Below are 23,767 nucleotides of genomic sequence, written 5' to 3'. Positions count from 1 at the left end.
AACTCACAGGATCAAAAGTAAAGAGGGACCACCCACTTCCCCTTTTCCCCTCTACCCAGGCTGCTTCTCAGTCAGTTTTCAAAAGTTGGTCCCAGCACATGTGAACTAATCATAACCAGGAGGGGGGGCAATGAGAGACAAGAATTAAGGTTGGTACCTGCCAGGTGAACAGGCCGGCATCCTGTTCTCACAAGTGGCAAACGAGATGCCAACGGGAAGCCCTAAAGCTGGACGCGAGTACAACAGCACCCTCCCTATCTGTGATTCCCAGCAACAGGTATTCAGAGGCACAGTGCCTCCAACAGTGGTGGTGGAATACAGATATTGCAGCTAGTTGCCACAGATAGCCTCATCCTCCATGAATCTCTCTTTTTAAAGTGGATGGCCATCCCTACTTCTTGTGGAAGCAAATTCTAGAGTTTTGACAATGCATTTTATGAAGTACTCCCGTTTATCCTGAATTTTCCAGCATCCAGTTTCAATGGATGTCCACGAGTTCTAGTACTGAGGGAGCAAAAGCTTTTCTCTGGCCACTTCTTCCACACCATGCATAACCTAACCACTGGAAACTTCCCCCTGCATTCCAAGGGCACTGAAGCTAGTAATGCCACAGTTGCTACAAGTTCTTGAAGGGGTGGTTGCCAGGAGATTCTTAACAAAAGCAGCCGGGACAGCCCTGTTTCCAGCATCCCTTCCCATTCTTCTTTAGCAGGATCAGCAGCCAGACATTCAGCCTTTGGCAGCTCTGGAGGGCAACTTCCTTTACATGTGCTAGAACATTAGTCTTTCACTGCTGGGTTGCGACCTACTACTGAGTTGCCTAACCTAAGGTGAATCAAAAGAGCGGTGCTGCCAACATACAAATATATGGGGGGGAAATTATGAAGTAGGTCCCCGAATTAAAGTTTAGGCTAAAGTTGGGCCCCAGATCTGAAAAGGCTGCTGTATTACAAGAACTGTGCAGTGGATTACTGACATCTCTCCAGTAGTGCTTGTAGATGTCTTGACCTCTGAGCTGAAAGTTCTAAAGTATGGGGAGAGAAGAGAACAAAACAGAGCTAATTATACTTCGTATTTGTCATCTGAGGGATAGTCACAATTATACAGCCTCTCAACATCGACATTCCTTGCATAGCCATGTGAGCTATTACCAACCAACAGACCCACCCTTTCTCTTGGGGTTGTCCCATTCTTTTTGAAAAAAAAGTCACAGCTGTGCAACAGCCCAACACATCTCACATGCTCCCAAAGCCTCCCATCATTTAATTACACAGCTCAAGCCTGTGTTTGTATGTGTTTGGGGGGCTGGATATTCAGGAGCAGCGAAGGCCAAAGGGACACTTTGGTATGCCCTTCTCTCTGGTGCTGATTAGTCTGTGATGTTTGACCTGGCACAGCTGTTCTTCACAGTCAGTCATCATTTAACGCTGCAAACATTCATGTCCGAACTCACCTCAAGACTTCTAAAAATGGAGCAGAAATGCAACTGAGCTGGACATGCAGCCTGTCAACCACCAATTGGGAGAAAAGTTCTTCTCCCTCTCTCATAATACTAGAACTCGTGGACATTCAAAGAAGCTGAATGTTGGAAGATTCAGGACAGACAAAAGGAAGTACTTCTTTACTCAGGACACAGTTAAACTATGGAATTTGCTCCCACAAGACGCAGTAATGGCCACCAGCTTGGATGGCTTTAGAAGATTAGACAAATTCATGGAGGACAGGGCTATCAATGGCTACTAACTATGATGGCCATGCTCTGCCACCCTAGTCAGAGGCAGCATACTTCTGAAAGCCAGTTGCCGGAAGCCTCAGGAGGGGAGAGTGTTCTTGCACTCGGGTCCTGCTTGCGGGCTTCCCCGAGGCACCTGGTTGGCCACTGTGAGAACAGGATGCTGGACTAGATGGGCCACTGGCCTGATCCAGCAGGCTCTTCTTATGTTCTTATGGAAGTAGGGCGGAAGAGAGAGAAAATAATATGCTACAGGATATTTAAAAGGCACAAACATTTATAAAGATTATCATAGTGCAATATCAAACAGCTTGGTGAAACATCAAAATTACAAAAGCAAATATTTGGCAGCAGAGAAGTTCAAGGACAAGGTGAACAAATATTTCTAACATAAACTTTAAACTGGCCTTAACTTAAAAAATTTAAAAATAATAATCAGGAGTCTGAACCATCAGCAGCTAAACAACTTCAAAGTGCAGATAAAAGACAGTTTAATTTCGGTGACTTCTAGCTTGGGATCGGGCTGCGCTTAAAGCGATCAGGGACACCCTCAAACCGACGGAGGTTGCGCTGGCTTCTGTCGACCCACTGATCAAGAGAACATCTTTGGATTGTCCTGTTGGCTCGTCGTGCATAGTTCCTGCATCAGGTTAGGGGTAGGAAGACAAAAAGAGTAATGCGAACTGTGAAGCAGGTTCAAAGGCAAAAGACAGACCCTAACTCACCCACCCACTCTAAATCCCATCTGTCCTTGGGAAGGATTTCTTCCCTAACCAAATCAGTCCCTACATAGACCAGCACTCTGTTTCTAATGAAGGCAAGCTTCTGGGAAGCTCCCAAGCATGAAAACCATGTCCCTCCCCATTTTCTCCTCAGCACATGTGGCATTTAGAGGTACACAGCTTCTGACTCCGGATGCTCCATCTAGCCTTACTTTTCATGAACTACCTAATCCTTTTTCAAATCTTTCTGAGCTAGCAGCCATCATCACATCTTATGGAAGTCAATTCCCTAAGTTAATTATGCATTCCTATTGAATATCAGAGGCGATTAGCAACAAAACTAATCTTGACTGGATTAGAGGATGATGTCTACAAACCACAGCTAGGTTTTTTTGTGGGGGCACAAAGAGGATGTTAGCTTTTTGCATTGGAAAAGCTTCCTCTCAAGGTCCGGAGTTGTTTGGAGGCTTCTTCATGCTCGGTCATCGCTTTACAAATGCAATGAGCAGGGACTCTTGGACAGAAGAGAAGAGTAGAAGCACTTGGGCCTCTCTCCCCACCCTGAACTTTGCCCTGCACACTGTTGTTTGCAAAGAGAGAAGCCGTGGTTCTCCTAGTAACAACCCCTTCAACTGAACAGTTATCATACCTCATTTGCCTGAGAAACAACACTCTATTGGGGAAAAAACACAAAAGCTATTCCAGATGTCTAAGATTCAGAACAATTAAAGTTACCTTCCTGCTCCAGAATTTATTTCAATATTATGTCTCTATAGATCTAAAGTATTAACCAACTATAGGCTGAAGCTTAGTTACTGCCAATGCTGCTGATGGGTGAAGGATCTGGCACCCTCTTGGAGGGAAATGGCATAAATCACAATCACCAGGATTCACCAACTTAGTACACTGCCCCATATATATTTCCACAAATGTACAGCAATTTTGTCGATTTGTCAACAGACCATTCTGCTGAAAACCTCCAGATTAAAAGGCTCATTTAAGCGTGTCCAGCAAATACCTGAGGACATTTTACTTTGAAGAGCTATTAGAATTCCATAAGACATTAATAGCTTACAGGTGATAAAAGCACTCTTCCCATTCAGCTGGAGAATTCTAAAGCTGAATTTCTGCCCCTGCCACCCAATATTGACAGCTTTTCCTCCTCACTTAAGGTGTATGCAAGAAAGACGTTTCCCAGAGCTGTGCTAGTTAGCAATGCTCAAATTACCATCCTGTATTTCTTGCATGTTATAGCCATTTGACTCCAATGTTTAGATCTGCCCTCTCCAATATGTAATTATAACTTAAAGCATCTGAAGAAGTGGACTCTAATCCCCCCAAACTTACATCTTAGCAAAATTATTAGCCTTTTTATCTTCCTGAAAACAGTTTTAAGCAAGTGCTTCTGTTTCTTAAGGAAGGAAACTTGCCACTAGGGTTCTGCTGCCCTTGCTTTCATGAAGGATGGTACAGTACCTTACAGTCAGGTTTGTTGGGTGCTTGTATCTGGGTTCCTGGGAATAGTTTTCAGCAGTGACACTCGATATAAGCTTCTGCAACTCACTGACTTCACCTGAAATTTGGTAGAACAAGGTAAAGCAATCAAGTGTGTTTGCATCAGGCACAATAAAGACAAAGATGTCCACCCAGCTACTACTAGAAGCCAGTATTTGGCACCAGCCACATGCAAGGCCAGCTTTGCCCAACTTTGTGCCCTCCATCTCTTTTGGCCTACAGCTCCCAGGAACTCCAGACAGCTTGACCATGCATGGTTGAGGCTGACAGGTAGTTGTAATCCAAAACATCTGGAGCGCAGGGCACTGAGGAAGGTTGTGCTAAGTAGTCTATTAAAAACAGGAAGTAAAATATGTAGTAATTCTATGGTGGTGGCCTAAACAAGCATGTTTACTTCTCAGAAGGAAGTTACCACTGCAGAAGCACAGATTAGGTTTCTTTTCAAATACTGAAGCACACTATTTTAGAATGAAGTTTCCAAACAGGGATGATGTATCATAACAACTCAGAATAAGGGAGGTTCCAGAAGAGGTCTGGACAGCAGGTTGCAGATGCTCTGCTAGAAATGTCCAATTATGTTGCTAATGACCTGTGAAAGCTAATTTCCTGAACAGAGAAGTTTGGGCAGGAGAAGGCAGGAAGCAAGAAATATTTCCACAAACCTATACTCCTCCTTGTTCATTGGAGCAAACAAACTCAGACACTGGTGATTATTTAGTTGCCTGAAGGCTGTGCAAAAGTGGAAGATAATAATAATAATAATAATAATAAACAACTTTATTTCTACCCCGCCCTTTTTCCAATAGGACTCAAGAGCGGCTTACAACTAAAAACAACACCATTAAAACATACAGAAATATACAATTAAAATAGAATTAAACTATGAGAAATATTAAAAACCATAAAACATACGTTAAAAACAGCGGACAATTTAAAATAATAAAATCATATACTGTAGTCACCAATCCTATGACATTTAATCTTGGTCGTTCTCTATCCCAAATGCCTGTTGAAATAAAACAGTCTTTACTTGTTGCCGGAAAAACGGCAAGGAGGGAGCTAATCGCACCTCACTCAGAAGGGAGTTCCATAGCCTAGGGGCGGCCACCGAAAAGGCCCTATCTCGTGTCCTCGTCATATGTACTTGCAAAGGTGTGGGGAGCACAAGAAGGGCCTCACCTGAAGATTTCAAATCCCGGACAGGTTCATGTAGGGAGATACAATCTGTCAAATAGCCTGGACCTGAGCCATATAGGGCTTTGTAGGTCAAAATCAACACTTTGAATTGTGACCGGAAACAAATTGGCAGCCAGTGGAGCTGTTGTAACAGGGGAGTTGTATGGTCCCTGTAACCAGCCCTGGTTAGCACTCTGGCTGCAGCTCTTTGTACCAATTTAAGTTTCCGAACAGTCTTCAAAGGCAGCCCCACGTAGAGCGCGTTACAGTAGTCTAAGCGGGATGTAACCAAGGCATGCATCACCCTAGTCAGATGAGGCAGCTCCAGGAACGGGCGCAGCTGGCGCACCAGTTTTAATTGGGCAAAGGTGCTCCTGGATACAGCAGTAATCTGGGCCTCCAAATTCAAAGCTGAGTCCAAGAATACACCCAAACTGCGAACCTGAGACTTCAGGGGGAGTGCAACCCCATCCAGCACCAGTTGAATCCCTATTCTCTGATCTGCCCTCCGACTGACCAGGAGTACCTCTGTTTTATCAGGATTTAATCTCAACTTGTTTGCCCTCATCCAGTCCATCACTGATGCCAGACACTGATTTAGGACCTGATTTAGATGTCTACTGTTGCTTGCAAAGAGATGCTAGCAATGGGAGGTCACCTTCCTGTTAGGAGCAGGGATGTTTAAATGGCATCTAATGTTCGCCAAGAACACAGGACAAGTACGAGTAGCACTGTGACTAATGACGCAGCTGGGTCAAAGCCAAAAGGCTGATGTGCACAGATGTCAAAGGAGAGTCTGGAAATGTATGATGTACACGATAGGAACATGGAATGTGAGAAGCATGAACCAGGGAAAGTTAGAAATTGTCAAGCAAGAAATGGAACATATCAACATTACAATACTCGGTGTTAGTGAATTAAAATGAACGGGAATGGGACATTTTCAGTCGGACAACTACAAAATATTTTATGCAGAAAATGAGAAATTAAGAAGAAATAGGGTTGCTTTAATAGTGAGAAGTGATGTAGCAAGGGCAATTAAGAGCTATAACACAAGGTAAGCGAGTTATATCAATGAGATGTAACGGGAAACCTATTAATATAACCATCATCCAAGTCTAAGCTCCAACGGTAAATGCAGAAGAAGGGGAATTGGAGAGATTTTACACAGAAGTACAGGAAGAAATTGATCACACACCAAAACAAGATGTGCTGATAATCATGCAAAAGTAGAGAACAGAGAAGAACTAGGAATTGTGGGGAAATGGGGCTTAGGAGATAGAAATGAACCAGGAGAAAGACTTATCAAATTCTGTGAAGCCAATAATTTGCTTCTTGCAAACACATTTTTGAGAAACGGAAAAGACGACTGTACACGTGGACATCACCAAATGGTCAATATTTAGGAATCAAATTGATTATATAATTGGTAGCAGGAGATGGAGAAGTTCCATACTTTCTGCAAAAACAAGACCAGGAGCAGACTGTGGTACAGATCATGAGTTGCTCATATAGAAAATCAGAGTAAAGCTAAAGAACAACTATTACAATAGTTTTTGTACAGAAATAGAAGAGGACAACAAAAAGGGTAGAACAAGAGCCCTATTCCAAAATATTAGAGAAATTAAAGGGAAATTTAAACCACGACTAGGGATGTTGAATAATCAACAGGAGAACACACTGACTAACCAAGATGAAATAAAAGCAAGATGGAAGCAATACACTGAAGAACTACATAAAAGAGATGCAAAGATGACAGATTCATTCACAGACAAACCGTATAATGAAGAACCAGAAATTTTAGAATGTGAGGTGAAAGCTGCTCTTAAAATACTTGGAAGAAACAAATCACCAGGAACAGGTGGCATACCAATAGAGTTGCTACAAGCTACTGAGACTGAATCTGTCCAATTTTTGACAAAAATTTGTCAAGAAATATGGAAAAGGAAACAGTGGCCCACAGACTGGAAGTGTTCAATATATATCCCAATTCCAAAGAAAGGGGATCCCAGGGAATGCAGTAATTATCGAACTATTGCCTTAATATCCCATGCAAGTAAAGTAATGCTCAAGATTTTACAGCAAAGGCTCTTGCAATATATGGAGTGAGAAATGCCAGACGTCCAAGCTGGATTTAGAAAGGGAAGAGGCACCAGAGATCATATCGCAAACATACGTTGGATAATGGAACGGAGCAAGGAATTTCAGAAGGAAATCAACCTGTGCTTAAGTTTTTTATCTTTTATTTTTATCTTTTAAGTTCTTTTATTGTCACTCCCACATATGCACATATAGACATGTATGTATATTTGTATGTGTGTTTATGTGTATGCATAATGCATTTTATGTATTTTAATTGTATTCTAAGCATTTTAATTTACTGTAATATGTGTGTTTTTATTGTGTATTTTATTATATATGTGTGCAGTTTTATTGTAGCCACCACGAGTGCCCTACTGTAGGGTAGAGGGGTGGGACAGAAATATTTTAAACAAATAAATAAATAAAGATAGATTACAGCAAAGCCTTTGATTGTATAGGTCATGAAAAATTATGGAATGCTTTAAAACAGTGGTTCTTAACCTGGGATGCACTCACCCTGGGGGCGCGAGACACTTTTCCTAGGGGTGCAAGGCATTGTTCAAGAGAACAACCAAACTGTCATTTATCTCAGCTACGTTAGGCTAAGACACACATTAACATAAAAAAAAGAATGGTATTTTTTCAGGGGGTGCGAGAGCATATTTTGAAAATCCAAGGAGTGCTGGCAGTGGAAAAGGTTAAGAGCCACTGCTTTAAGAGAAATGGGGGTGCCACAGCATCTGATTGTTCTGATGCGCAACCTATACTCTGGACAAGAAGCTACTGTAAGGACAGAATATGGAGAAACTGATCGGAAAGGGTGTGAGACGGGTGTATTTAATCTATACGCAGAACATTTTATATGGAAAGCAGGACTGGACTAAGATGGAGTTGTGAAAATCTCAGCGAGAAATATTAATAATTTAAGATATGCAGACGATACCATACTACTAGCAGAAACCAGTAATGAAATGAATGCTGATGAAAGTTAAAGAGGAAAGCACAGAAGCAGGACTACAGCTGGACGACAAGAAGACTAAAGTAATGACAACAGAAGAGTTATAGATTTTAAAGTTGACAACGAGGACATTGCACTTGTCAAGAATTATTAATACCTCGGCGCAGTCATTAACCAAAATGGAGACAATAGTCAAGAAATCAGAAGGCTAGGGCAGCTATGAGAGAACTAGAAAAGGTCCTCAAATGCAAAGATGTATCACTGAACACTAAAGTCAGGATCATTCAGACCATGGTATTTCCAATCTCTATGTATGGATGTGAAAGTTGGACAGTGAAAAAAGCGGATAAGAGAAAAATCAACTCCTTTGAAATGTGGTGTTGGAGGAGAGCTTTGCGCATACCATGGACTGCAAAAAAGACCAATAATTGGGTGTTAGAACAAATTAAACCAGAACTATCACTAGAAGCTAAAATGATGAAACTTTGGACACATAATGAGAAGACAGGATTCACTAGAAAAGACAGTAATGCTTGGAAAAACAGAAGGAAGTAGAAAAAGAGGAAGGCCAAACAAGAGATGGATTGATTCCATAAAAGAAGCCACAGACCTGAACTCACAAGATCTGAACAGGGTGGTTCACAACAGATGCTCTTGGAGGTCACTGATTCATAGGGTCACCATAAGTCGTAGTCGACTTGGAGGCACATAACAACAACGTTCGCCAGCATTTAAAAAGCCATATAACCCATTCAATGTATGCATGCAGGAAGTGATTCTACACCTATAATGCATCCGCATTTTAAAAAACGAGTCTAGGTTCAACCGGAAGAAGGGGGGAGGTCACTGCCATATTCCCTCCTGCCCCAGCTGCCAAAGGAAGCTGCGTGCCCGTGTTAGCATTAGCATGCAAATGTGTGCCTAGCTACAGCCGAGTATTTGTGCAAGCCAAGAGAAACAGGCTCATCTCTGGCTTCGTTTAGGCTGTGGCCTATTTCCTCCACTGTATTCTAGCACCACCTGTTGGAAAGAAACAGGAATGACTTTGGCCATGCCTTTACTGAGTTCACATGCACATGTGCGGACTATTCTGAAGGGGCACGTACCCCAGGAGAAGTGCAACATGCATAATCATAACCAAACCAGCACATACAAGAGGCAGTCCTCTGACTGGGGCAATTTCCCTTGGCTCTCTGCCAACAGTCAAACAGCAGCCGTTTTACTAAGCCTCCGGAACATTTTACTCATAAAAAGGCCTCTTAAGAGTTAAAAGGAGGCTGGTAGAAAAATGTGCATGCTACAAACGTTTCTTCTGTCATCCTGCTCACCTCTCTGTCTGCCCTTATCAGGTAGTGGCACAGAAAAGTGATCTTTTTTCTAACCTCTCCCCAACATTCTGGTGTACTCTGCCACAGGGAAGCACCACCCAAGCCATCTCCATCTGCCAGAGTGCCTCTGGACCTGCATGGCAGATACAGCTGGAAGATGACAAATGTGGCTGGAGCTGGCTTGGAAGACACTTTATGACATCTGACTGGGCTGGCAAAGAAGGACAAAGCACCCCGACTGGCTACCAGGGTCAGCAAACCAGAGTGCTCTGTCCTTGCTTTGTCAGCCCAATCACTCACCTGCGTGGAAGTCCCAGTTGCCTATGGTAAACAGGCAAGTAGCTGAAAACAAGTCTGGACATGTTTTCAATACAGGACTGCAAGAAAGATCCTTTGGACCACAAATGTTTGAGAAACTTACTCTGTCATGCTTGAACCTCAGGTGTTGCCTTGGGCAGTTGATGGTTTGGAAATATTTAGGGTTGACAATTATCATGGCTTTAAGAGGAAGACAGAAGGATGAAACTTTTAAAAAAAGGTTCCTCCACCTGCTAGAAACTTCACCCACAGAAAGTTTCAGCATCATACAGGCTCATACTTGTGGGTGATGCAAATGATCTACAGGAGGGTACAAAGAAGTCCCTCATTTGTTTCAAGAATCTGTTTTCTTTGCTTTGCTTTCTTCAGCAGATGCCTTCATTTTACATGGGCCTGCTGAATCCCTTAACCGTCCCATATACTAATACACACCTGGGAAACCCTTAGGCAGAGCAGAGCTTGGAAGTAATTCATTACAAATAACGAATTACTTGTAATTCATTGCTTTTTGAGGAACGAGTGGGTAATTCCTTTACATTTTCACCCTAACAACTGTAATAGAACTAAGAGTAATTGTATTACTTTTGTGGAGTAATGGTAATGTTTCCAGCATTACTTTTGGGCATTACTTTGGGGGGGGGAAGCAGGGGAAGTCTTCTGCTCCTCTGATTTGTGGATGAAAATCATGTGCCTCAAACTGGGCTTCTGTGCAGCGTCGCTCTTCCCTCGTGCTCTGTGGGTGGGTAGGAGGCGACGAGGGAGGAGGTGGAGAGTGAGACGGGTGGAGAAAACAATTGTTTAAAAAAATGGATGGTGGTGGTGAAGAATAGAGTGGAGGGGAAAAGGAGCCAGAGGGCAAGAACATGGATAAAGGCAGAGAAGGAGGCAGCAGCAGAATGGAGATAAAGAACTGTGGAGGTGAAAGATGACAACATGTGTGTGTGTGTGTGTGTGTGTTTCAACTTCGCACACAAAGTGGCCTCCACCATCCTCTCTGGCTACTGTGCTGCATTTGCAGTGTTTTAACCTTTTTGCATCTCAGGGGAAAATGTTTGCCTGGGTGAGTGTCCCTTAGTTGGTGGCAGGGCAGCGTCTGGGAGGTGGTTGTGTGAGAAAGATTATGCTTGCTGGCGGGGGGGGGGTGTTGCACTTGTTTGACATGCAAAGATCTGAGTAGTGGCTTCTGTCTCCCTCCCCACCTCCCTTGCCAGCAGAGAGACCACCATTGCTATATTATGGATAGAAATAATTATTCAACTACCTCTGTATGTGTGTGTTTATTTTTAACGTTGTTTTAGGCTACTTAGATGTGCAGCAGCCGAGGCTAGCACCATTCATTTTAAAAAGTAACTGAAATGTAATTGTAGTGATTACTTCTGAGAAAAAGTAAAGTAATCAGTTACTTTAAGAGCAACTGTAACGGTAATCACTACTTTTTGGGGCCATGTAATTGTAACTGTAATTTATTATTTTTTAAAAGTAATCTTCCAAGCTCTGAGGGAGAGTCAGGTCCAGAAGAGACTGATGAGGTTCCCATTAGAGAGACAGATGAGACTTACCCTCAACCACCTTCTTTCCTACAAGGTACAGCAGTGCACACATGCTCTGCATACATCATTTGCTTTGCCCTGTTTGTAGAAAGCCTCCCCATCCCCACTGACGGTTGTCCATGAAACCCACTAAACTGGGAAAATCCTCTTCCCTTAGACAAGGGGGTTGGCTAACCTGTGGCCCTCCCGATGCTGTTGGACTGCAACTCCCATCAGCCCTGGCCAAGATGGCCAATTGTCAGGGATTATGGGAGTTGTAGTCCAACAACAACAAAAATCTGGATGGCCACACATTTGCTGTCCATGCCTTAGACTTCTATTTAACCCCAATCAATTGGTTTACCAGAATCCCTTCCCTCTTTCTCAATGTGCAAGGTTAAAAATGGGAATTCTTTCCCAAGAACGTTTTCAGCTGCTTTACAAAGATACTTTCATACAAACATATTTTTTATCCATAAGTAAATTAATGGCAGAGGCTACAACCAGCAGACAAATGATGGTCGCCACAATTTGATGGTGTAATACTGTATGGAGAGGACAAGTAATATTGTATGGCGGAAGCAAAGATTTTAGGAGCAAAACTGCTCAATTGCTACCAGTCAGAGAAAAGCAGCAAAACAAGGGTCTGGAATCCCGGGGGGGGGGGGAGCAAAGGAAAAATTAGTCACAACAACACATACACAGGCAACAAAACTGGACATAAGCTGGATAAATGTGATGCAAAGTCTACAAAGCCTGATCACGATTGAATTTCAGATTGGGGGGGGGGGGGGGTTCCTCACACTCTCCAGCACAAAAATCACTGAAATGTGCAGAAGCTATGCAACAGCAGATGACGCTACCTTGTACTGGGGCAGAATAATGGTTCACCTCAGGCAGCCTTCCTCAACCTGGTGTTTTCCAGCTGTTTTGGACTACAGCTCCCATCATCCCCAGCTAGGACAGGTGTACTGGCTGGAGATGATGGGGACTGTAGTCCAAAAAAACTGGGAGGCACCAGGTTGGGGAAGGCTGGCCTAAGCACAGTAACATCTACTCCACCTGGCAACACCTCCAATGTCTCAGGCAAATAAAGGTCTTTCTCATCACTTGCTATCTTTTAACTAGATAGCAGGGATTGAAACCAGGCACTTTTGCATGCAATATAGGTGCTCTAATACACATTCTCTCCCTCCCTTGTCATCCCCTTCCACCAATTCTATGCCTAAAGCTACTTGAGAGAATACATGTTTGTGCTAACAAAAACAGCTTCGGCACAGTGCAATTCATGAGCAATTTTGATGTGAAGCGCTAGAGCTCTGAATGCGTACCTTGGATAGTCATTTGAAAGGCAGTGAAAAAAGGAAAAAAATAAATTTTCCCTTTCTGCCCACATTACTTATCCTCAGTCCACAAACTGGAAACAACCCAATATTCATGCATCTTGTTAGCACTGCATGTGCAGAGACACAGAAACTTTGGGCAACAAGTAACATGACTGACCTTCCTGAAAGTCTCTTCACTTGCCCCTGAAGAAACCAAAACATAAGCCACAATTGTGAGCCAGGGGTGGGGAGAGGCTGCCTTCTTCTTTAAACTCTGGGGAATTCTCAAAGAATCAAAAGATATCCAAAGGCCTTCCAGAACAACCAGCCCAGAGGAAGGAACACATGTTCTTTCCTTGCCCTTCACCCCCCACCCCCCCACCAATAATACAGTCTACAATGTGGTAGAAACAGAAAGCTGGCATCAAATGCCATAAAAGTGCCATAGAGCAAACTGGCTTTCTGGCACACTTTGGCAAGAAAGGCAAAGCATCAGCCTCAAGAGTCAATGCAGTCTAGTAGCTAGACGTTTGGGGACTGGGAGGCTCTGGACTCAAATCCTTGATCAGCAGTGAAGCCTTCTTGGTGGCCTAGGGCATGTTCTCTCTCTCTTCCTCTCTAGTTAAATGTCACAGAATTTTTGCAAGGATAAATGAGTTAAACCCTTGAAAACCAGGATGAAGGAAGGAAAGGTACAAATGCAATATATAAATATAAGGAAAGGTAAGTTAGTAATGGGGTCACTAACCTATTAGAAGGAGGAAAACTCCTTCCTGAGCCCAATTTGGCTGAGCGACACCAAAATCCAGCCACAAAAGAAAAAATTAGTTGCACAAAACTCCATCTGGCCCCCACCTCTGACAAAAAAAAAATAGGAAATGGTTTTTGATGCAACTTTTCCCAATTGCCAACACTTCTTATCAACAGAAAAAAGGAATCCTGCAGCATTTTTACCAACACTGAACTAACTGGTGGTTTTGCAACCCACAATTGCTCTTTTCCTCTCCAGCTTACCTATGAGATGTTCATCACGACGAGCATGGGCAAGGACATCATTGATGTATTTTTCCTTGCTTGACTCTAGGTCTGTCTCTTGGATGTATATCCGATTCCTGGGCCTTACAAAGCTGGAGGAGGGGAAAAAATGACAAACTGCTAAGAACTGGCAAGTGGGACAAACTACTGAGAGAATTTTGGTAACAGGACATGATTTTACAGTGGTTGCTCCAGGCACCCTGCAATCACTAATGTGTATTTTGATCTGCAATTTTAGCTTAGAATGCATATTTTTTTAACTGTTCATTTTATTTCTTTTGCTTTTTATAAAGCTTGGTTTTAACGTTGATTTTTATTGACAGTTTTAATATATACCTCTTTGTAAACCACTTGGATATTTTATTTACAGTTAAGCGGTATACAAATTTTGTTAAATAAATAAATGCTCCATGCTTGGGAGACTGTACTTTTTGAAAAGTCAGACCTCCCATATTCACATTCACAAAAGTTAAAACACACCATGAGAACTTTGGTAAAAATCTGTCAAACAACAAAATGGGGTGAGGGAGAGGAAGAGGAGGCAATGCTTAGCCTGTCCTCAAGAATTGAAAAATCATGATTTTCAGACTTTCCCTGCCATAATATGTTGATGTGCACAGATTAAATGCACAGTCATGTTACTAAGTTGCCTTGGAAAAAACTGTATCCTCAAAGACAAGATGCAAATAATTATAATAAATAAAAAATAATAACAACAGAACCAATTTATATGCAAGGAGCATTAAATGGTCAACATCATCCAAACAAGAGATGTTTCCACAACTCCCTGCAAGAGGTGGCAACAAGGCTGCAGGCATTCTGTACCACCACCTGGCATCAGATGTATGCAATAATAATAATAATAATTAATTATTATTATTATTATGCAAGACCTACTGAGAATCTTAAATTTCTGGTTTTGAGGAAGAACAAATTTCTAGCCATTACTGCAGGAGTTTTCAGCAACTGAAGGGAGATCTTGGGCAACACCTTCCACCAGCTGAGATTACCATGTCCCTGCAGGAGAAGTGGAAATTGGGTATTGCAGCAGAAACAAAGGATGGAAAGCGAGAAAGGTGAATTTTCAAAGGCAAGCACCCCCACAAACCAGTTCCAGAGCAGCACAACACATACAGAGAGGAGGAGAAAACAGGACATAGCACACCAATCCCTAAATTCCCTGAGAAAGCAAACCTAGCTGCAGGCACCGGGGGAAGGCATGCTGACCTGTTCAGCTCTATGAAGCTGGGACTTCCCACATGATCCTCTCTTTGGTCATTGACAGAGTTGGAATTAGATGGTACAGCCTCTCCACGTGAGCCAGAAGAACCCAATCCTATTTTATCCTCCTGAGGTGGGCTGCTTGAACTCTCCCCTCCTAGCACATTTTGATTTATGGAAGACTGTTCCTCAGAGGGCCCTTCAGCCACTACACTAGTTGGTTCAGACTTAACCATTAGCTGGCTCACTGTTTGAGAACTGTCACCTATCGCTGCTCGAACAGCTTCCTTATTTGCAACCCTAGACACATCACTCCCTTTCTCCAGACCCAAAGAAGCTGCTGCAACTGGTATGGCTTCTGAAGGCAGAGAACTGCTTGACCCCAAACCAAGTCCAGCTTGATTCTGAGAGCCCATCTTCATGTCACTTCCACTCTCTGGATTCACAGAGTCATTTCTACAAACAATACCATCCTTTGAGTAGTCTAAAGGGCCAGTGGGAGAGAGAGGCTCTGTTTTTATGGTCTCATTTAGAGCCCCAGAAAGCTTCAAGGATGCCAGCCCAGAACCACTTCCCACATGCTCAGCGTTTGGTTTTAACGCTACAGAATCTGAGGAGGTCTCCAGATAGCAGCATGATGGACTATCTGACAAGAGTTTATCCTCAGCTTCACGGGTGAGTTCTGTGGAAGAGTCTGAGAAATCCGCGTCTGAGGGATCCAGTAAGGTGTCATCCATTATGCTGTCATCTGTGTCGCTGTTGTCAAAGTGCTCCGTGCTTGAAAAGGAAGGAACAGAAAGTGCCACAAAAGGCGAGTAGCAGTGTTTTGCACAGCACTGTCTCTTTGTGTCTGGTTGGTTCCCCTCTTGACATTCTTCAAAGGGCCGCTTGCTCCTGGAAACTGAACAATTTAAGAAAGTGACTTTTAGATCACAACAGCGCCCAAAACTGCAGGAAAGTGCCACTTGCCATGATGCTGCTTTCCTGGCTTCTGCATTTTATTTTATTTTATTTTTAAATAACCCTCTGCTACCTTTTGCTCTCCATACTAGAAGAAGCTGAGTAAGAGAGATCTACACTCAAGACTTCCCCTTCAGCCAAAGTAGTTCCCTGTTGTCTGTAAAAGCAGCAGCAGCAGCAGCTAGCTGAAGAGACTTCTAGCTCTCCTCCCCCTGGCCCCCAAAACCATCTCTGCATTGGAAAAAGAAATCCACCCAACTGCTATTGCCCCCTCTCCTCCACTTACTTGACGAAAGTTTCACTCCAACTCATTAGAATTGTCCCAATATTATTAGAACCCACATACAAATCAGAAAAAGGCTGACTACGAAACCAAACCAAAGACTTTTTGTAGAGAGAGTTAAAATTGAATGGGGTGTTTATTACACATTTGAAAGCTTAAATTTTAGATAGGTACATTCCAAAAGCCACCATGGTACAGAGATAAAGACTTGGAGAGGCTAGGGCAGAGGTAAGCTCAGATAGCTCTCAATTTCACCACCAGCCTCCCACAAATAGGAATACTAGTAATCTACTCCTACGTGCTTCTTTGAAGAGCATCAATTAAAACTGCAAAGGCAATTTTGCTAAATTAAGGTTTTAGCTTTAAGCACTAAAACTGCAAAGGCAATTTTGCTAAATTAAGGTTTTAGCTTTAAGCACATTTACCAGAAAGTAAGTTCCAATGTACTCTATGAGGTTTACTTCTAAGTGAGGCAAAAAAGGTATAAGCAACTCATCAGCCACCTTGCTCCCCACCCCGCTCCTGTGCTATTGGGAACTAAGCTACAGTTTATGTATGCAAACTGTTATGTCTGAACCCAGGCTCAGTCATTGTCTCTCTCCAAACAAACCACAAGCTGTAAACAAGGTTTATTCTAGTCTTATCACTTGTAGTTTATCTGGGGCCACAAGCCTAGGTTCGGATGCAACACTAAGCCAAACCCTGGTTTAGCTTCCAATAGCACTACATAAATGGTTTCCTCCCTGTGCACCAGTGTGCTGCATGTTCACCTTTAAATAGTAGTTAACCTTAATGAGGATACTGTCAAATTATCAAGTATTTTTAAAACTTTAAATGAGAAGATAATTTAATCAACAGATCTGATACTTTCCAGATTACAAGCACATTTACTATAGATTTTAACAGTGTTAAGAAGGAACATGCCTTACACCACCAGATCAGACCATATGTCCATCTGGCTCAGTATTATTTACTCAGATTGGCACTGACTCGCTAGGGTCCCAGGCAGAGCAATTCCCCATTGCCTGCTACCTGGTTTGTTTTGAGCTAGAGATGTGAAAGGGTGAAACCAAGACCATCCACCTCCAAAGCATGTGCTCTGTCACTGTGCTACAGCAGGGATGCCCTCCAGAGTTTGGACTCCAATTCCCACCAGCCAGCATGGTCAGTAGTTAAGGATGATGAGAGCTGGAGTCAGACATCCACAGGTTCCCCATCCCTGCAACAGAGCCAGTCACATTGTTACCTTGCACTCATCACAAGTTACTTTGAGTTTTAAAAGGTTTCCACAGAGACAGGAAATGTTGGAAGGTCAGAGGTGATTTTTTTCACTTATGGTGATGTGAGATTGCAAAGAAATACTGGAAAAACTGGAATTCAGAAAAACTGAGTAAGATCTCAGGATAGTGGATACATTTCCATCCTGTAATATTTTGTTAAAGTATTTAAAATACTCTGTAAATGTAAAGCACATGAAATTTGTTTCATAGCGACTGCAAGGTTATATGTTAAATACTGGAGAGTGAATATGATTCCAACAATTAAAGAATGCAGAGAGAAAGCTTAGGACTATGCAGTAACAGTAAAGGGGCAGAATTTTTGAGGCTTCAAGAAGGAAGGAGGAGAAATGATTTTTTTATAAGTGGCAAAGGTTTCTTGAATATATTCAGAATTGTGGTCCAATATCTGAGATGTATTCAGGATTTATGATGTTCTGAGTAAATTATTATATTAAGCAATGCAAATATGGTTTAACAATCCATTAGCCATAGAATGGATAGAGTGAATAATTTGTATTACTATATTTTTGCATTTTTTGTTCTCTCTTATGTATGATGGTTTACGTTCCTTCGATGTATTTTTCAGTTTTTTAATGATAACATATAAAAATTTGAATTGCAAAAAAAAAAATGTTTCTACAGAGCCAGGAAATTTGCATCTCTTACCTACTTATGAAGAAATGAGCAAATGTTACACTAACCTTTCATGTATATCGAAATACAAAACAAGGCATATTATACTAGTTTCCATGACTGTTGGGACGTGCAAGCTTTTGAGTGAAGCAGAACTCTCCCTCAGGCAGAGTTCTGTAACTCATCTGCTTGCTTACACCAATGTCCAAAGAAAGACATTAAACATGTTACTTTTCATCTGTGAGCTCAACAAGATACCCACTCTTGCTATACTAATATAGGACAGTGGGGAAGTCTACAACTAGAAAAAGAAGTCCAGGTAGCTCAAAACTTGCCACGCCCACTCTGTTAACCACAAAACCTGGCAACGTTGAGTCCTGCTTTTGGGGTGATGGGGAAAGGCTGTAACTCAGTGACAGAGCATCTACTTTTCAAGAAGAAGGCAGCAGGGTTCAATCCCTGGCATCTCCATGCAGAGCTGGAAAAATACTTTTGCCTGAAACCCTGGAGTGCTGCTACCAGTCAGTGTAGACAGTATGAAGCTAGATGAACCAGGGCAGCTTCCTCTGACAGTTGAGACAAAAAATAACTACCAGGGGTGGAACGAGAGTATTTATCTCAATCTTAATGCTATGGTTCCCTTTTATATCTAGTTGAAAAGCAACCCAGTCCAAGGTAAATAGGGATACATCAGGTACATCTATGGCGCTGAGGGAAAAACCTTTTTCAGGGCACCATCATATTGCTGGTGTGTGTGTGTGAAAGCACTAGATTCTACTTGTGGGATTGCTTTAGCTAGTCTTGTGCCACCCGAGGTGAAGGATGCTTAAGCAACCCACAACCTACTACTACTGTTCCCTGGGCTTGCCATACTGGGGCACCAAGGCCATTAACCTATGTTAAACATAAGAACATAAGAAGAGCCTGCTGGATCAGGCCAGTGGCCCATCTAGTCCAGCATCCTGTTCTCACAGTGGCCAACCAGGTGCCTGGGGGAAGCCCGCAAGCAGGACCCGAGTGCAAAAACACTCTCCCCTCCTGAGGCTTCCGGCAACTGGTTTTCAGAAGCATGCTGCCTCTGACTAGGGTGGCAGAGCACAGCCATCATGGCTAGTAGCCATTGATAGCCCTGTCCTCCATGAATTTGTCTAATCTTCTTTTAAAGCCATCCAAGCTGGTAGCCATTACTGCGTCTTGTGGGAGCAAATTCCATAGTTTAACTATGCGCTGAGTAAAGAAGTACTTCCTTTTGTCTGTCCTGAATCTTCCAACATTCAGCTTCTTTGAATGTCCACGAGTTCTAGTATTATGAGAGAGGGAGAAGAACTTTTCTCTATCCACTTTCTCAATGCCATGCATAATTTTATACACTTCTATCATGTCTCCTCTGACCCGCCTTTTCTCTAAACTAAAAAGCCCCAAATGCTGCTACCTTTCCTCGTAAGGGAGTCGCTGCATCCCCTTGATCATTCTGGTTGCCCTCTTCTGAACCTTTTCCAACTCTAGAATATCCTTTTTGAGATGAGGCGACCAGAACTGTACACAGTATTCCAAATGCGGCCGCACCATAGATTTATACAACGGCATTATGATATCGGCTGTTTTATTTTCAATACCTTTCCTAATTATCCCTAGCATGGAATTTGCCTTTTTCACAGCTGCCGCACACTGGGTCGACATTTTCATCGTGTTGCCCACTACAACCCCGAGGTCTCTCTCCTGGTCGGTCACCGCCAGTTCAGACCCCATGAGCGTATATGTGAAATTCAGATTTTTTGCTCCAATATGCATAATTTTACACTTGTTTATATTGAATTGCATTTGCCATTTTTCCGCCCATTCACTCAGTTTGGAGAGGTCTTTTTGGAGCTCTTCGCAATCCCTTTTTGTTTTAACAACCCTGAACAATTCAGTGTCGTCAGCAAACTTGGCCACTTCACTGCTCACTCCTAATTCTAGGTCATTAATGAACAAGTTGAAAAGTACAGCTCCCAATACCGATCCTTGAGGGACTCCACTTTCTACAGCCCTCCATTGGGAGAACTGTCCGTTTATTCCTACTCTCTGCTTTCTGCTTCTTAACCAATTTCTTATCCACAAGAGGACCTCTCCTCTTATTCCATGACTGCTAAGCTTCCTCAGAAGCCTTTGGTGAGGTACCTTGTCAAACGCTTTTTGAAAGTCTAAGTACACTATGTCCACTGGATCACCTCTATCTATATGCTTGTTGACACTCTCAAAGAATTCTAATAGGTTACTGAGACAGGACTTTCCCTTGCAGAAGCCATGCTGGCTCTGCTTCAGCAAGGCTTGTTCTTCTATGTGCTTAGTTAATCTAGCTTTAATAATACTTTCTACCAGTTTTCCAGGGACAGAACTTAAGCTAACTGGCCTGTAATTTCCGGGATCCCCTCTGGATCCCTTTTTGAAGATTGGCGTTACATTTGCCACTTTCCAGTCCTCAGGCATGGAGGAGGACCCGAGGGACAAGTTACATATTTTAGTTAGCAGATCAGCACCTATTTCACCTATTTCAGGCTAGGTCTACACCTAGAAGAGCAAAAAGTGTCCTTTCACTCTTTGGCGACACGATACACTACTCACAGACAATGTGGAGAACCACAAGATCTCCCTCCATCAGAAACTGGGGGGTGGGGGCACATTTAGTTACTGTAAACTGCCCAGAGAGCTTCGGCTATGGGGCGGTATACAAATATAATAAATAAATATATTTTCTTCCTACAGTGTGGGTCCCATGGGACTTGCTCCCAGGACTGCTAAAACAGCAGTTCTCGTGTGTGTGTGTGGGGTCCATTTATTTTCCTCCTTCAGTGAGGGAGTCACATACCCTGAGGGGGGGGGATGGGAAGGAGAAATAACCTGTCTCTCCGTACATCTCTACCCTGGTTCTCTCTCACATACACACACCTCAGCCAGAAGAAGATACAATCTGGGGGTGGGAAACCTCATGCCTGGGATCCAAATGTGACTCTCCAAGCCTCTCTGTCTGGCCCTCAGGACTACTCTACCCAGGGCACACCACTCACCAGCCCTATTCTGTACCATGATAAGTGTTTTTGCCTAACTGGAATGAAATGTGATAATACCTCCTATTCACCTGAATGTGGGAAGGTGAATACAATGTGTGTGTAGAAACTGCTGGCTTTTACCAGGCTAGAATGCAGCCTCCTGATAAAAGGTAAGAGTCGCATCCCTTGCTCCACCCACTTTTGCCTCTGGCCCACCCACCACTGCCAAGTGGCCCCTGGAAGGTTGACCCTGAGGGCCTGTGGCCCTTGGACAGAAAGATTCCCCACCCTAGCCTCTATACTCTAAGCTTGTGAGGACATACTGAATCTCTTGCTCAGGCTTTCTCTAACCCATAAGATCAAGTCCTGTCTTTATTTATCTGGATTCTCCACATTCTTGAAAATGGAAATGGACTGCCTTCAAGCCGATTCCGACTTATGGTGACCCTATGAATAGAGTTTTCAAGGTAAGCAGTATTCAGAGGGGGTTTACCATTGCCTTCCTCTGAGGCTGAGAGGCAGTGACTGGCCCAAGGTTGCCCAATGAGCTTCATGGCTGTGTGGGGATTCGAACCCTGGTCTCCCATGTCGTAGTCCAGCACTCTAACCACTACACCACACTGCCTCTCCTCCACATTCTTACATTACTGCTTTACTGATTTTATGTTATATATTTGCTTTAATGGTATAATCTATTTTTATGTTCTACATCATTTTCAATATTATTAAGCAGTAAATAAATGCTTTTCAATAAATAAGAATATACATAAATAAATCTTAGCTACAATAAATATTCCTCTTCCTTCCTGTGATGAATTACAGACTGTATTGTTATTATTATTTATTAAATTTCTATACCACCCCATAGCCGAAGCTCTCTGGGCGGTTTACAACATAAAAATCAATATACAGTACATAATATTTGGTACAATTAATTGGTACAATTAAAAGGAAAAACAATACAAAACAAGGACCTGTCCACTCAAGCTTTGTAAAGCACCATGCACACAAGTGGGGTACTAGATTAACAGGACAATATGCAGAGGCAGTAACAATGTAAGAAGAGGCTGCTGGATCAGGCCAGTGGCCTGCCTAGTCTGGTATCCCGTTCTCACAGGGGCCAACGTGAGGCCCATGGGAAGCCTGTAATCAGGACCTGAGCACCAGAGCACCTGGTTTCCAACAACTGGTATTCAGGTGCATGCTGCTTCCCACTGTGGAGACAGAGCACAGCCGTCGTGGCCAGTAGCCTTTAATACTGCTACCCTTCCATGAAACTGTCCAATCCTTTTTTAAAGCCGTCCAAGTTGGTGGCCATCACTGCCTCTTGTGGGAGCGAGTTCCATAGCTGGACTCCAAGCTGCGTGAAGGAGTCCTTCCTTTTACATGCCCTGAATTTTTCAGCGTTCATCAGCTCACTGGATGTCCACGAGTTCTAACGTTATGAGAGAAGGAGAAAAACTTCCCCCTGTCCCCCCGTGGTGGCGGGGATCCTTCAACGCCCCCAATCCTTTTTCAAGCTCCTTCCTAGCAACAGAAGCTACAGTGTCCCCTCACCCCCCCCGGGAAAAAAACCTGTTATAGGACACTCGGCGTGTGCGTATGAGTGTGTAGAAACGAATCAATACCTGCCACAGCTCCTCCTCTTCCCACAGTGAAGGGAAGTCTTCGCTACTCCCCCACATCAGGTCAGGCCCCGGCTCCTCTCACCCCCCAACTTCCTTTGCTAAGGCTCAGACCGCGCTCAGCTGCCCCCCCGCACGCGCGCGCGCTGCCCCAGATGGAGGCGGCTGGGCACGGGCGCCTTCCCTTCGGGGGCTCTACAGCGTCCCCTTTCTGCGCACGCGCCATGCCAGACTCTCGGGTGCCCCGCGCCTGCCTTACTCCCGGGCCAGCGAGGAGGAATTGAGCGGCGAACTCACCCGCCGCCATCTTGGCTCCCCTAAAGGGCCGGAGCGGCGCCGAGATGAGGCTGGACAAGGCGCGTCGCGTCACCCCGCCACGCTTCCTGTGCGCTCTACGCAAGCCTGCCTGGCAGACAGCCGATCCACCGATCGAGCCGCTCGGAGGAAGACTGCAGGCGGAGAAGGGGGAGGCTCGAGAGCGAGAAAGAGCCGCAGTGGAAGCCCCGCCCCTTCCGCGGGGAGGGGTGGACCAGAGGCCGCCAGGGTGGCAAGCAGAGCGCCGAGAGCGAGGAAGCTGATGCAACCCAGAGGGAGCCGGTTGGTGAGAGAGAGAGAGAGAAGGTGAGTTAATGAGGGGCAAGGGAAGGAGGGGCACTGGGACCCCCGCCCCAGAAGTGTCTAGGCTGAGGGCTGCGTGTATCTCTGGGGCTGTGAGCCGCTCTGGAGCCTTTCGGGTGAAGAGCAAAATACCGATCCTTGGCGGAAGCCCCCTTTCTCCATCCTTTCATTGGGAGAACTGCCCATTTATTCCTGCTCTCTGCTTCCTGTTTCATAGCCAATTACTGTTCAACAAGAGGACCTCTCAGCTTATTCCAGGACCTCCTAAACTTACTCAGGAGTCTTTGGTGAAGTACTTTGACAAAAGCTTTTTGAAAGTTTGAGTACACAGTGTCAGCTGGATCACCTCTATCTGTATGCTTGTTGACACTCTCGAATAACTCTAATAGGTTAGTGAG

The 23,767-nt window shown here is 43.7% G+C and overlaps 2 protein-coding genes across 3 annotated transcripts in view; one reads left to right on the top strand and one right to left on the bottom strand.

Moving 5' to 3' along the window:
• Positions 1-2,061: 2,061 nt before the first annotated feature.
• S100PBP (S100P binding protein) lies at positions 2,062-23,499 on the bottom strand. Its single transcript, XM_061597258.1, has 5 exons — positions 23,049-23,499; positions 14,948-15,842; positions 13,700-13,812; positions 3,931-4,027; positions 2,062-2,372 (listed from the first exon to the last, which is right to left on the bottom strand). The coding sequence occupies exons 1-5, from the start codon at positions 23,056-23,058 to the stop codon at positions 2,240-2,242; spliced, it is 1,248 nt and encodes a 415-aa protein (XP_061453242.1). The 5' UTR covers positions 23,059-23,499; the 3' UTR covers positions 2,062-2,239.
• YARS1 (tyrosyl-tRNA synthetase 1) overlaps positions 23,198-23,767 on the top strand; it is a 24,238-nt gene continuing 23,668 nt past the window's right edge. Inside the window, exon 1 of one of the 2 annotated variants that reach the window (XM_061597256.1) lies at positions 23,198-23,372. The gene's annotated coding sequence lies outside the window, so the exon portion shown is untranslated. Of the gene's footprint in view, positions 23,373-23,456; positions 23,759-23,767 lie in introns of those variants that run through there. The other variant, XM_061597257.1, reaches the window with a different exon arrangement.

This window comes from Rhineura floridana, chromosome 15, assembly GCF_030035675.1.
Source record: "Rhineura floridana isolate rRhiFlo1 chromosome 15, rRhiFlo1.hap2, whole genome shotgun sequence".
Taxonomy (NCBI): Eukaryota; Metazoa; Chordata; class Lepidosauria; order Squamata; family Rhineuridae; genus Rhineura; species Rhineura floridana.
The sequence above is the reverse complement of the archived record's forward strand: the minus strand, read 5'-3'. Positions and strand labels throughout refer to the sequence as shown.

Excerpts from the sequence above, each read along its gene's own strand:
- S100PBP (XM_061597258.1), bottom strand. Across the intron at positions 4,028-13,699 it reads TCGTGATGAACATCTCATAG|GTGAAGTCAGTGAGTTGCAG; the intron begins GTAAGCTGGAGA and ends ACCAAATTTCAG. Across the intron at positions 2,373-3,930 it reads CCAACAAACCTGACTGTAAG|GAACTATGCACGACGAGCCA; the intron begins GTACTGTACCAT and ends AACCTGATGCAG.